The sequence below is a fragment of the Apodemus sylvaticus genome, chromosome X (genome assembly GCF_947179515.1).
Source record: "Apodemus sylvaticus chromosome X, mApoSyl1.1, whole genome shotgun sequence".
NCBI lineage: Eukaryota > Metazoa > Chordata > Mammalia > Rodentia > Muridae > Apodemus > Apodemus sylvaticus.
Window position 1 is genome coordinate 91,803,338 of NC_067495.1, and position 12,757 is coordinate 91,816,094.

General features: G+C 47.5%; 1 protein-coding gene across 5 annotated transcripts in view; it reads left to right on the forward strand.

Moving 5' to 3' along the window:
- The window catches only part of Armcx4 (armadillo repeat containing X-linked 4), a 78,681-nt gene extending 66,550 nt beyond the window's left edge, over positions 1-12,131 (forward strand). The window contains exons 1-6 of one of the 5 annotated variants that reach the window (XR_007975426.1): positions 1,883-2,061; positions 2,548-2,622; positions 3,410-3,499; positions 3,832-3,914; positions 4,201-4,285; positions 4,803-4,883. Coding sequence is in view for 4 of the 5 variants with exons in the window: in XM_052170917.1 (XP_052026877.1) it covers positions 4,726-11,802 (7,077 nt within the window). In the remaining variant the exon portion in view is untranslated. Of the gene's footprint in view, positions 1-1,882; positions 2,062-2,547; positions 2,629-3,409; positions 3,500-3,831; positions 3,915-4,200; positions 4,286-4,597 lie in introns of those variants that run through there. The other 4 variants (XM_052170915.1, XM_052170914.1, XM_052170916.1 and 1 more) reach the window with 4 other exon arrangements.
- Positions 12,132-12,757: the final 626 nt, after the last annotated feature.

Consider the following 12,757-nt stretch of genomic DNA (forward strand, 5'->3'; position numbering starts at 1 on the left):
AATAGAATAGAATTACCACAGGAAAGAATTATAGGCTATTATATTTATTACTTTATGGATTTTGCCCAGTTGCCCTTCATAGGAAGATTGAATTAAAATAGCCATCTCCAACAGAGTATAGGCATCTCCATATTCCCACAAAATAGTCAATAATATTATTGAATTTACAAACTTTGATGTTATAGCTGAAACACAGTTGTTTTGATTTGCATGTTTTTAAAATCAAGCATTTTTATGTTTATTGGACATTTGGATCTTTTGTTTCTCCTTTGTGAATATATCTGTTTATATCTTTGGCACATTTTTTCCTATTTGTTATTTTATTAATAATACGTACAGATATTTAAATTACAATCAGTTCTCTGACATCCAAAGCTTATACTTCTTTTAAAGGATAAACACAGCTTTAAATTTTTATGTTGATGAATTATTTTCTTTGGTAAAGAAAGTACATTTTGAATTCTGAAAGTTCATTAGCAGTGTTTTCAAGCATTATGGGTTTCCTGGCTCACCTCGTGAAAGGCCCTCCTTCACACAGGGCCCCTCACCAGGGAGGGCCTCAAGCTGGGGTGTCATGTTTCAACATTCTAAGAAGGAGGCTGCCTGGACAATTTATATTTGGAGTATGATTCCCCAGTGGAAACAGGTGGGTGCCTGGGAACTCTTCTGCATATTTTTGTCCCTGAATTTTGGGTTTCACGAGGGTAGTGGCACTAAAGTTATTAAGGAAGGCAGGGAGTAAAAAGGCATTTCTTCTGGGGACAGCTTGGAATCCTGGACCTTGCTCTTCCATTTCTAAGGGGGAAAGATCACTCATAGCTGTGCTGTTCCAACATGCCCATTGCTGCTGAAAAATGCTCAATGCTTGTCACCAACAAGGTGACCGACAGAACAGAAATGGCAGAATCTGGGGAGACGTCACCCATGCCATGATAGGTTGAAAATCCCACCTGTTTAGCTTCCTATGTGGTAGCAGTTGCTCCTTTTGTGGGTGTGGTGAGATTGATGTAAAAATCTAAAGGAAATAACAAACAAACAAAAGAGCACATCGTTGGATATTAACCTTTGAAGTCATTTGTTTGTAAAGTACTGGTTTCATTTCTGTTTGGTCTTCATTAAACTATCCAGAGTCTCCTGTGAAGAAGTACTCAGGCACCTGGTAGGCAAAGGTAAGTACAGCCAAAATTCCAAAGGCTTTCAATTATTTCTGTAAAACTATCAAGTTTTCAAATCTGAATGTCTTTCCAAAGATGAACTTGTCGATTGCATTAAAAACCGAGCTGGCTTTGTTTAGGGAAAAAATGAATTTAAAATGTTAGCAATTACATCTGTTTTCAGCGGTCAGAGGCAGTTTATAGTCTCTAGAAAACGTGTTTGTTTTTTTTTTAAGTATCATAAAATTGTGTAAACGAACGAGTCTTTAAAATTTTTACAACCTGGACATTTTCATGGCGAATGTCTTTACTGCATTTTCCCCTTACTGGGGGCGAAAATGATGTTAACAGAAAAGGGAATACAGACAAAGAAAGTGAAGGCTTTGATTGCTTGGTTTTCCTCTTTCTCTAGCTTTGATGGTGGAATTGTTGCTAAGGGAAGGCAGGTTGTATAGAGAGCCAGTGGGGAGCGTTAGTATTGTAGCCTAAGAGGAAAAGAAAGGATTCTTCAAAGATGCTGGCTACAGCCGAGGCTTGGGAGTGGGTGGGGGTACAGACCCTTCCTAGTAACCAGGGACCGGTAAACTCCAACCGCTAGATGGTGATGACACTTGTGGGCGCTCAGATTGGAGAGCGCAGAGATGAGTGACAGGGCGGGGCGCACTGGGGCTTTGCGCACGGACGCGAGGAGGGGGTTGCCTGTGCGTACAGAAGGGGGTCCTGTTGACTGCCTTCCGACCAGTGGGGGGTTGTGAGGAGGAGGGCGAGCGATGACGCGGGGCCCTCACGTGACCCGGAGCTGCAGAGCGACGCAGCCTTGGGTGCAGTCGTCACTCTCGTCTGGCCACCAACTCCCCGCTGCCCTGCGCGCGGCGGGCTGGCATCAGGCCCGGGGAGAGCAGAGCAGGTAAGGGCCCCAGGCAGCTGCGCCGCGGCCCCGCTAGCCGCAGCCTCTTGATTCTGCAGCGCAATGGAGATGGATTGGGGAGGGGGATGTCCATGCTGGATCAAGTTCAAGGAGCCTTCCCCTCCGATTCTCCTAGCTGAATCTCTGCTGGGGAACCCTGTGCTTTGACAGGGCCGCTGGTAGGGAGAGTCTCTAGAGGGAAATACAGAGGGAAATGTCCATCCTCTTTAATTAACTCCATCAATGGGCGTCCGCACATGTCCGCTGGCTTCCTGCTCCTTTCAGAGGAGGGACGCGCGCCACCGTGGCATTTGCTGAGAAAATGGTGGGCCTTAGTGCCTGGACGGCGGGCTCGGTAGGGGTGGTGTCTCAGAAGGAGGGGAGGGACCTTTGACAACCGGATTCCATAAAGGAGAGTGTTGGGATGTGTGGCCTTGGTGCTGGCAGAAGCATTCAATGCCTTTACTCTCTCCTTTTGGACAATAGTTCGATGTGGCTCTATTTGTGGTGAGGCGAGGGAAAAACGGAGACAGACAAGAAAGCTGCACAGGATCTATGGAGGTTAGTGTGAGTACTAATACCGAACCGTTGAAGTTCTGTGTATTCTATGTAGCCACGTAGGCACTGTTATGTGTGTGTGTGTGTGTATATATATATATATATACATATATATATATATATTTGTGTATATTGTATTTATATATAATTAGGATGTGGGGTGGGGCTAACCTAGGAACTTTACCTAAGCTTTGTTTCCTTACCAGGCTTCAGACTTTTCACTTAAATTCTCTGGTGAACATCAACAAAGACAAAACTTTATTACAGATTATTTTGATTTCTGTCAGATGATATTGAAAAATACAAATTATTGTGTAAAAAAATGATACTATTGTTTGATATAGCCTTTGGGGGATGGGATAATGATTTTGCAGAATCAAAAGCCCTCCTCCATGCCTTGTATCTTGTGCTGAGACTCTCAGAGATGGCTTTCAGGGGACGCAGACGGCAGGCTCTGATTGAGGAATCATGGGATCTGGGGCCTCCATCTCTTCCGCCATCCTCCAGTTTCCAGACAGTCATGTCTACCTGACCATCTTGATAAAGGAAATGGTGGACTTTTGAGGAAAGACGTAGAATCCTACAGGTGGTTTAAAAATCAAATTTCTCTTTTACTCCCTTTTCACTTTTCCTCCCCGCCCTGTCTTGTTCATTTCAGTGTAGGTGAAGCCCTAGGTTATGACTGTGTCTCTTAATCTCGAAAGGCAGGGCTGAGGAACACAGATGTTTGGTGCTAGGCTATCACAAGCACTCAGCACTCACCCTCTCCCTTTTCTTTGTCTGTTCCCAGGGCTTCTCAGGTTTGAAGTAGGGCTTTTTACCCCTGGAAGCAAAGGAAAGAGGGGGAGACTGTTTTGGAACTGTGGAGGTTGGTATGAAGGTGGGTAGTGGCTGGGGATGACAAAAGAGGGTGGGTTGAGCTTGAAAGGACTCGAGTGGATGGCACTTCTGCCTTGTCCATCTATACACGGCCGATGTGCACAATGCTGCCACACAACCTGTCAGTTTCAGTGCAGGAAACAGTGGGAATATTTGCGCTCCGGTGGACTGGGCTGTGACAAAGAAGGCTTGAGATGGGATCATAAGATAGCAATATAGTGTTAAAATGGATCAGGACTCTGGTAATGCAAACATTGGAACCAAGAATCGGGGTGTTTGTTCTACTAAGGGCACAGTCTCCATTATCTCCTGTTTTTATCTATGTGCTTATAGATCCTCCTGCATGTCTGCTTCAGAGTCTGACATTCTTGGAAACAAGGAAGCAAAGAGGAAATTATCTCTGATCAGAATAACTGGTAAGAGGGAGGAAACTATCTAGTATGTCTCTAATGTGGCTTACTGGAGACCAGTGAGCATTCCAGAAGGGACAGTCAGGAGGAGCTTCTTATTCTCTTTTACAGCCATTTTTGTCTCACTATTCCTGATATTAACCCAAAGCCTTTACCTTGATTCTGGTATATGGAAAAGAATGTTATAGCACCTAAGGAAATTGGATTAATGAGAGAATAAATTGCTGATAATAAGACTGCTCTAACAAGAACAAACTCCTCTCCGTCTCTCCCTTTGTCTGCATTTCTCTAGGTCTAAAGGCCACATGACTCTGTATACTTTAAGAGTGCTTCACCAAGCAAAAGACGGACAGAAGCGGGAACTTCATTCATTCCAGGTTCGTATGAATGGGGACCTGTAATAATGGTAACCATAGGAGACCCCTTACAAATCTAGCTCTGAGAGTTTCTGTTCCTTGTCCATTTGTTATCAGTCCTCCTACCATCCTTGACACAATCCATTTGGCATATGAAAATGGCTGGGCATTGGGGAGGATAGGAAGAAATGAAATCAGGGGTGAACATTTGCCAATCATCCTCTTCTAACAAGCTCATCATTCCTACCCTTTCCGGTTCCTGTTTGTATCTATTTGAATAATGCCGGAGAGTTAGAAGAGACGGTTAAATTCATTTCCTTCTTCCACTTCTAGGTCTACTTCCAGGGGCAGCTCTGCTGGCCTTTAAGTGGTTAAACACCATTGCCCAGACACACCATCCTCTTTCCTAGCCCAAGTGAGCCCTCCTATATATTGTCCGTGCCTTCAGCAGGGGTGATTACATGGGCCGTGTTCAGGATGTGGGCTGGGCGACTGCAGGACTGGTGATCTGGGCTGGTACCTGCTACTGCATTTACAGATTAACCAAGGGAAGAACACAGAGTGTGAGCGGACTTGCCAGAAATGGGTCCAGAATCGAGACGGAGACTGTGGTTGGGGAACAGAACCAGACCTTGGCCCCAAGTGAAGCCTTGGCTGGAAGAGAGGCTGAGACTAGACTCAAGACTGAACCAGAAACTGGAGAAGGAGGTGAGCCTGTGGCTGAAGTAGACTCCAAGGTCCCCGTTCTAGATAGACCCAGTGGCAACTCTCAGACCAAAACAATGCTTGAGGAAGAGATAGAGACCCAATCTGAGACCAGTTCATTGGTGGAAACAGTGGTCATGACAGAGGCAGTGACTTTGACTGAATCCACATCCCAAGCCAAGGAAGTAACCATGAAAGAGGCAGTTACTCAAACTGATGCTGAGGCTGAGGCAGTAGGCAAGAAAGAGGCAGTGACTCAGACCAAAGCTAAGGCTTGGGCAATGGCTGGCAGGGCAGAGGTCAAGAAAGAAGCAATGACCCAGACCAAAGCAGAAGCTCGTTCATTGGCTGAAAAAGAGACAGAGATTAACAGAGTAACAGTGACACAGAGTGAGGTCTTGGCAGTGACCAAGGAAGTAGTCAAGATTGGAACCATGAATGAGACTGGAATTGTGGCTGAGGCCACGATAAGACCACTGGAAGAGACTGTGAGTGTGACTAGGACTCAGTCTGAGGCTAGACTTGATGCCACAGTTGATACTAAGGAGAGTCCTAATGATATGCCTGTCACGGTGGCTGGAGTGGACATGAAGTCCTATGCACAGTCTCAGACTGTGTCCATAATCCAAAATGATGATATGGCTGGTGCTGAGGCTGACAAAGAGGATCTCAAAAACATGTCTAAGGCAGGGTCTGGGGTAGATACAAAGGCTTCTGGTCAGCCTCATGTTGCTGCCAACATTCTGGCTGGAGCTGTGCCAGGGGCAAAGAATGATGCTCGGGACAATGCAAATGACATTTGTGAAGCAGAGGCAGATATAAGAACTTGTATAATACAACCTGAGACTGTGGCCAAGATAGAGACTGAGGCAACATCTGGTGCCACGATGGATGGTGGGAAAGATGCCAATGTTAAGGCAGTGACTGATGCTGATGTAACGGATACCCAGCCTCAAGCTGTAACCAGTGATCAGACTGAAGCCCTGCCTGATGCCAAGGTTAAGGGTAAAGGTAATGCCAGTGCCATGGCTAAAGCAGGGGCCAAGGCAAACACCAAAACCAATTTGCAGGCTGATGCCTTGCCTGATACTGGGGATAAAAACAGGAGTGATCACCATGTCACTGCTAAGGCAGAGGCTGGTATAGACATGGTTTCCTGTACCCAGACTGAGCCTGTGGCCAATGTCCAGGGTGATGACTTGCCAGATGGCAAAATCAAGACTAAGGACAATGCCAATACCACACCTAAGGAAGGAGCTCAGGCTACAGCCCAGAGCCAGGGTGAAGCCTTACCTAATACTAAAGGTAAAGCTAGAGGTAAAGCCAAAGCCAAGTGTAAGGCAGCGGCTGGGACAGACACAAAAACTTGTGCACAGCCTCAGACTGGGACCAAAACTCAAGCTGAGGCCCTGTCTGATTCCAAGGTTGATAGCAAAAGTGACTCTAATGCCGTTTCCAAAGCAGGAGCAAAGGCAGACCAGAAAGCCTGTGGTCAGCCACAACCTGTGGTCAATTGCCAGAATGAGGCCTTGCCTGGTACTAAGAATAAGGTCAAGGGCAATCCGAATCCTACGCCTAAGACAGAGGCTGGGACAGCTACAACAAGCTCTGCCCAGACTAATGTGACCTGTTCCCAGGGTGAGACCACACCTGGAGCCAAGAATAAGGCCAAGGGCAATCGGAATTCTGTGCCTAAAGCAGGGGTTGGGCCAGATATGACAGGTTCTGCCCAGCCCCAGACAGTAGCCAATTCCCACAGTGAGGCCTTACCTGGTACGAAGAATAAAGTTAAGAGCAATCCCAATGTTGTGCCTAAGGCAGAGGCTGGGGCAGGTGCCTGTCCCCAGTCTGTGGCCGTTTCCCAGGGTGTTGCCTTGACTGGTACCAAGACTAAGGTCAAGGGCAATTCTAGTGCTGTGTCTAAACCAGATGCTGGGGCAGGTACAATGGGCTCTGCCCATGCCAAGACTGTGGCAAATTCCCAGGGTGAGACCTTACCTGGTTCCAAGAATAAGGTCAAGGGTAATTCCAATGCTGTGCCTAAGGCAGAAGCTGGGGCAGGTACAACAGACTCTATTCAGCCCCAGGCTGACGCCTTACTTGGTGCCAGAAATAAGGTCAGGGGTAATTCCAATTCTGTTCCTAAGGCAGAGTCTGGGGCAAGTACAATTCTGGCTTTGGCTTCTTCCCAGGCTGAGGCGTTGCTTGGTGCCAGAAATAAGGTCAGAGGCAGTTCCAATGCTGCGCCTAAGGCAGAGGCTGGGGTAGGTGCAAGGGGCTCTACCCAGTCCCAGGCTGTGGTCAGTTCCCAGAATGAAACCTTGCTTGGTGCCAGGAATAAGATTAGGTCCAATGCTGGTACTAAATCAGGAGCAAGAACAGGCACAAGGAGCTCTGCTCAACCCCAGGCTGTGGTCAGTTCTCAGAATGAAGCTTTGCTTGGAGCAAGGGATAAAGGTCTGTCCAGTTCACAGGTAGAAGCCACTGCAGACAATAGGGTCTATGCAAAGCCCATGGTAGGGGCTGTACCCGCTTCTGAAATGGTGACTGTGGCAGGTGCTCAGCCTAACGTTCATGATTATTACTGGAATGGGATTGGTGTTGAGGACTGGATTGCTGCTGAGAGGTGGATCAAATTTAGGTTTCAGACTATAGATGGAGACTGGGAGAATAGTGTATCCTGGACTGAAGAAGAGAGTGGAGCCACTGTTGGGCCCTGGAGTGGGGCAGCTAATGATAAGCCTGGCATTGTTAGTTCCTGGGCTGTGGCTTGTGATGACACTAAGTCCTGGACTGGGGCTAGGACTGAGAATGAGGTTGCTCTTGGAACCTGGGTAGGTGCTGGTGACCAGGCCAGTGGAGCAATCTGGGCAGGAGCTCAGACTACTGAGGGGGCCTGGGTTGGAGACAAAACCAGTGGAGCTACCTGGACTGGGGCTGAGAACCAGATCAGTGCAGGTCCTTGGGTTGTCTCTGGAAACCAGGCCATTGCTGGGCCCTGGGCTGTGAGTCAGGTCACTGATGGGTCATGGCCTGCTGTCCAGGCCGGTGGAGTATCCTGGGTTGTGGACCAGGGTACTGGGACCTGGACTGTGGCTGAGAACCCGACTGGTGCAGTGTCTTGGGCTGGACCTGGCAATATAGTTAGTATTGGATACTGGACTGGGGCTGTAGACCAGACCAATGCAGTGCCCTGGACAGGAACTACTGATCAGGTTGCTGCTGCTGAGGCTAAGCCAGGTGAAAAGGGGCCTTGGGTTGTAGCTGGTGTCCAGCCTAGTGGAGCGCCCACGTTGGGATCTGAGAATCAGTCCAGTGGAAGGTCTTGGACTGAGGCTGTAAACCAAGCCAGTGCAGCATCCAATCTTGGAACTGTAGGTCCAGCTGGTGGTACATCCTGGGCTGGAACTGGGGACCAGGCTGGTGTTGGATCTACATCAGGGTCTGCAGACCAGTCCAGTAGTGGATCATGGGCTGGCACTAGGAATCTGGCTGGGGAAAGATCTTGGACTGGGACTGGTCATCAGTCGGATGGTGCAGCCAAACCTGGTTTTGAGAATCAGACCAGTGATGGAGGGTCTTGGGCTGGCACTATTGGCCAGCCTAGTGGAGGTGCCAAGTCAGTGTCTGAGGGTCAGTCTGCTGGAAGATCCTGGGCAGATTCTGGAAACCAACTCAGTGGAGGGTTCTTGGTTGGGCCTTTGGACCAGTCCAATAGAGAGTCTCAGCCTGTGTCTGGAGAACTGGCTGCTAGTGGAGTAGATCAGACTACTGGAGGAGGATGCTGGACTGGTTCTGGGGACCAGTCTGGTGGAGAATCTAGGTTGAGTGCTAGGGACCAATCGAATGGACAGTCTTGGCCTGGCACTGGAAATCAGACAGGTGGATGGTACTGTACTTACACTGGGGCTCAGCCTATTGGAGGAGGCTCTTGGGTAGCAGCCAGTGGCCAGGATGTTGGAGGGACAAAGCCAGTGCTCATGAACCAGTCTAGTGGTGGGGCCTGGCTTGGCACTGGGACTCAGGTCGGTGCAGTATCCTGGACTGGTGATCAAGTTGGTGTTTGTTCCAAACCTGGATTTGAGGGTCAAGCTGTTGGAGGAGGATTCTGGCCTGGTGCTGGAGACCAGACCACTGGAGGGTCCAGGCCAGCTGTGCCTGAGAATCAGTCTAGTGGAGGAGTTTCCTGGGGTAGTGCTGGTGGTCATGTTATTGGAGGGTCTACAGCATGTCCCACTGATCAGTCCAGTGGCGGGGCCTGGCCTGGCCTGGGGAGTCAGGTCAGTGGAGGGTCTTGGATTGGGACTGTGGATCAGACTAGTGGCTGTACTAAATCTGGATTTGAAGATCAGACATGTGGAGGAGGCTCTTGGACTGGTACTGGGGAGCAGACTAGTGGAGAATCCTGGCCTGGGTCTAGGGCTAGTAATGAAGCCAGTGGAGGATCTAGGGTAGATCCTCAAGACCAGGCTAGTGGAGGGTCCTGGAGTAGGTCTGATGATCAGGCCAGTGGACGATTCCTTGTCAGTGCTGAGGTGGAGGCTAATGAAGGATTTTGGTTTGGGCCTGGGAGTGAGGCCTTTATAGGGTCTTGGTGCTGGACAGAAGAGGCTACTATTTTGCCTGTAGCTGGGATGAAAGATGAGGCCAGTACTGAATCCACATCAGGGACTAGGGAAGAGACCATCATTAGTTCTGGCGTAGGGGATGAAAAGAAGACCAGTACTGAATCTTTGACCAGATCTGAAGAGGCAGCTTGTACAGGCACCTGTGATGGGAGTGAGGCTAAGACTGTGGCTGGAGCTGAGGCTGAAGTTGATCCTGAATCTAAGACTAGAGTTGAAGCTAAGGCTGAGGCTGAAGCTGAGACCAAGGTTGAGGCTGAGGTGCGAGTGGGGACTAGCGCTGAGGCTGGGGCAGTAGCTGCAACTGATTCTGAAGCCAGAGCTGAGGCAGGGGCTAGAGTTGAGGCAGGGGCTGGGGCTGGGGCTGAAGCTGGAATGGGGTTTTGGCCCTGGAATGGAGATGGCACTAGTAAAGGAGCTGAGGCTGAGGCTGGAGTTGGGGGAGGGGCAGAGACTGAAGCTGAGACGGAGAATAGCACGGGATTTTGGTTCTGGAATGGAGATGCAGCTACTAGAGGGTCTAAGCTTGGAACTGAGGCTGAAGCTAAGGCTGGGATTGGAACAGGGACAGGGACAGACACAGGGACAGAGACAGGGGTGGGAGCAGGGGCAGAGGCTCAAGCTGTGGCTGATACCAGCATGGGATTTTGGTTCTGGGATGGAGATGGAGCCACTAAAGGGTCTAGACTTGGGACCGAGGCTGAAGCTGTAGTTGGGGCAGGAGCTCAGGCTGGGGCTGAAGTTGTGGCTGGGAGCAGCATGGAATTGTGGTCCTGGGATGGAGATGAAGCTACTAAAGGGTCTAGGCTTGGGACTGAGGCTGAGCCTGGGGCTGGAGTTGTGGCTGAGGCTGGGGCTGAGACCAGTATGGGGTTTTGGTTTTGGAATGAAGATTCAACCACTAAAGGGTCTGGGCTTGGGGCTGAGGCTGGGGCTGGCTTAGGATCTTGGACTTTTTCTTCGAATGTAAATGATGGTGAAGATGAGGAGGATGAACTAAGTAGAGAATCCAGCCCTGGTATTGAAGAGATCAGTCTAAGAACCCTATTTGGGGCCGAGAGTGAGGACAGTAATGACCCCAGATCTACAAATGAAAAAGATGTCAATGCTGAATCTGGGACTGGGGATAAGGCTGATGACACTAAAGATCAGTCTGATGCTGCTAATGGAGTTGACATAAGGTCTTGGTTCTATACTGGTAATGAAAACAAATGTGAGGATGAGTCTTCATCTCAGGCGAAAGCCAAAAAGGCAACAGAATCAAGGGGCATATATCCATCCATGGTCCCTGGAGCAGGAATGGGTGTATGGGATGGAGCCATTGTTTGTTCAGAAAGCAAGTCATCACACAAAACCAGCTTTCCAGGTGATGATGGCTTCGGAAGGCAAGTCAATACTGGAGTCAAGGTGCATTCCTGCAACTGCCGCTGTAAACGCACTGTTAAACTGGATGCACAAGATCTTGAAAAACTCATTTGCATGATTGAAATGACTGAAGATCCTTCTGTTCATGAAATAGCCACTAATGCTCTATATAACAGTGCTGAATATCCTTATCCCCAGGAAATTGATCGGAATATAGGTGGAATTTCAGTTATCCAAAGCTTATTGAGCAATCCCTACCCAAATGTACGGCAGAAGGCTTTAAATGCCCTGAATAATATCTCGGTTGCTGCTGAAAACCATAGACAGGTTAAGACATATTTAAGTCAAGTATGTGAAGATACTGTCACCTATCCCTTGAATTCAAATGTGCAAGTGGCTGGACTAAGATTGATAAGGCACCTGACTATTACTAGTGAATATCAGCATATGGTTACCAATTACATTTCAGAATTTCTCCGTTTGTTGGCTCTGGGAAGCGGAGAAACTAAAGACCATGTTTTAGGAATGCTTGTGAATTTCTCTAAAAATCCATCGATGACAAGAGACTTGCTAATTGCCAATGCACCAACAGCACTGATCAACATTTTTAGCAAGAAAGAGACAAAGGAAAATATCCTTAATGCTCTTTTACTTTTTGAAAATATAAATCGTCATTTTAAAAAACGAGGGAAAACATATCCCCAAGACAGGTTCAGTAAAACTTCCCTTTATTTCCTGTTTCAACGACCTAAAGCCTGTGCCAAGAAACTTAGAGCCTTAGCAGCAGATTGTAGTGACCCAGAGGTGAAAGAAAGAGTTGAGGTATTAATAAATAAACTCTAATCTGTTTCCCCCAAAGTTTGAGTAACATTTTGGTTTTACATTCTGGACATAATGCGCATTGTAAATTGCATTAGAACTTTGAAACTGGTGTTGCCTATGAGGATCTATAGCTGGACAATTTTAGGAGCAACAAATGAGTTCACGCTTGTACTGAAATTACATGTGTCAATTTTTATCTTGTCTGGATATTAAGATATTTTTAGTATGCTTCATGAGCAAAAAACCAACCGGTTCTTCATAAGTAAGGTAATCTTTGGTCCTTTGTGTGGACTTATGTTTATACATTTGAGACTTTATTTTTATGTCATCAATAAAGTTGTGTGTTTTAAGAAGCAAAAAAAGAGGTATTGTCTTCATTCTTGAGTTTATGATCTGTTTAGAAAGATAAGATAGGGAAGTAAACGCAGGAGTCTTTTGGTCACAGGCAGCTGTTTCCTATTAGAAAACGCTGTACAATGTCTCAGTGCCTGTGGCATGCTTTGTGAGAATCCAGTTCTGGTTAGCCTTGGGTAGAATGTTTGAGCAGCGGCATGAGAGGAAATAAAAGAGAGAAAATTAGCCTGAGTTCTGTCTACAGAGCCCACTTATAAGCTAGTCTGGAGTGTTTGAATATTGTATCTTACTGTATCTATCCCTTAGAAACATCAAGGATTTCCATGACCAAAGGATGAAAGGAGAGTAATATGGTTGGTTTATGTTCAGGATGTGTCTAACTTGGAGTGAGGATGGGAGTGGTGACTGGAGACAGGCAAACAAGCTAAGAAGCTACCTCAGTAGCTGAGGTATGAGATGATAAACATCTGAAATGTCCCGTTCATTCCTGTGGGGATTATAAGGATAGCAGATAAGTGAGCTATCTCTCCTTTGTGACTTACTATGTAGTCAAGGCTGGCCTTGAACTCCTAGCCATGATCTAACCTTGGCTTTCCAAGGATTGGAGGAAGGGTAGGTCCAA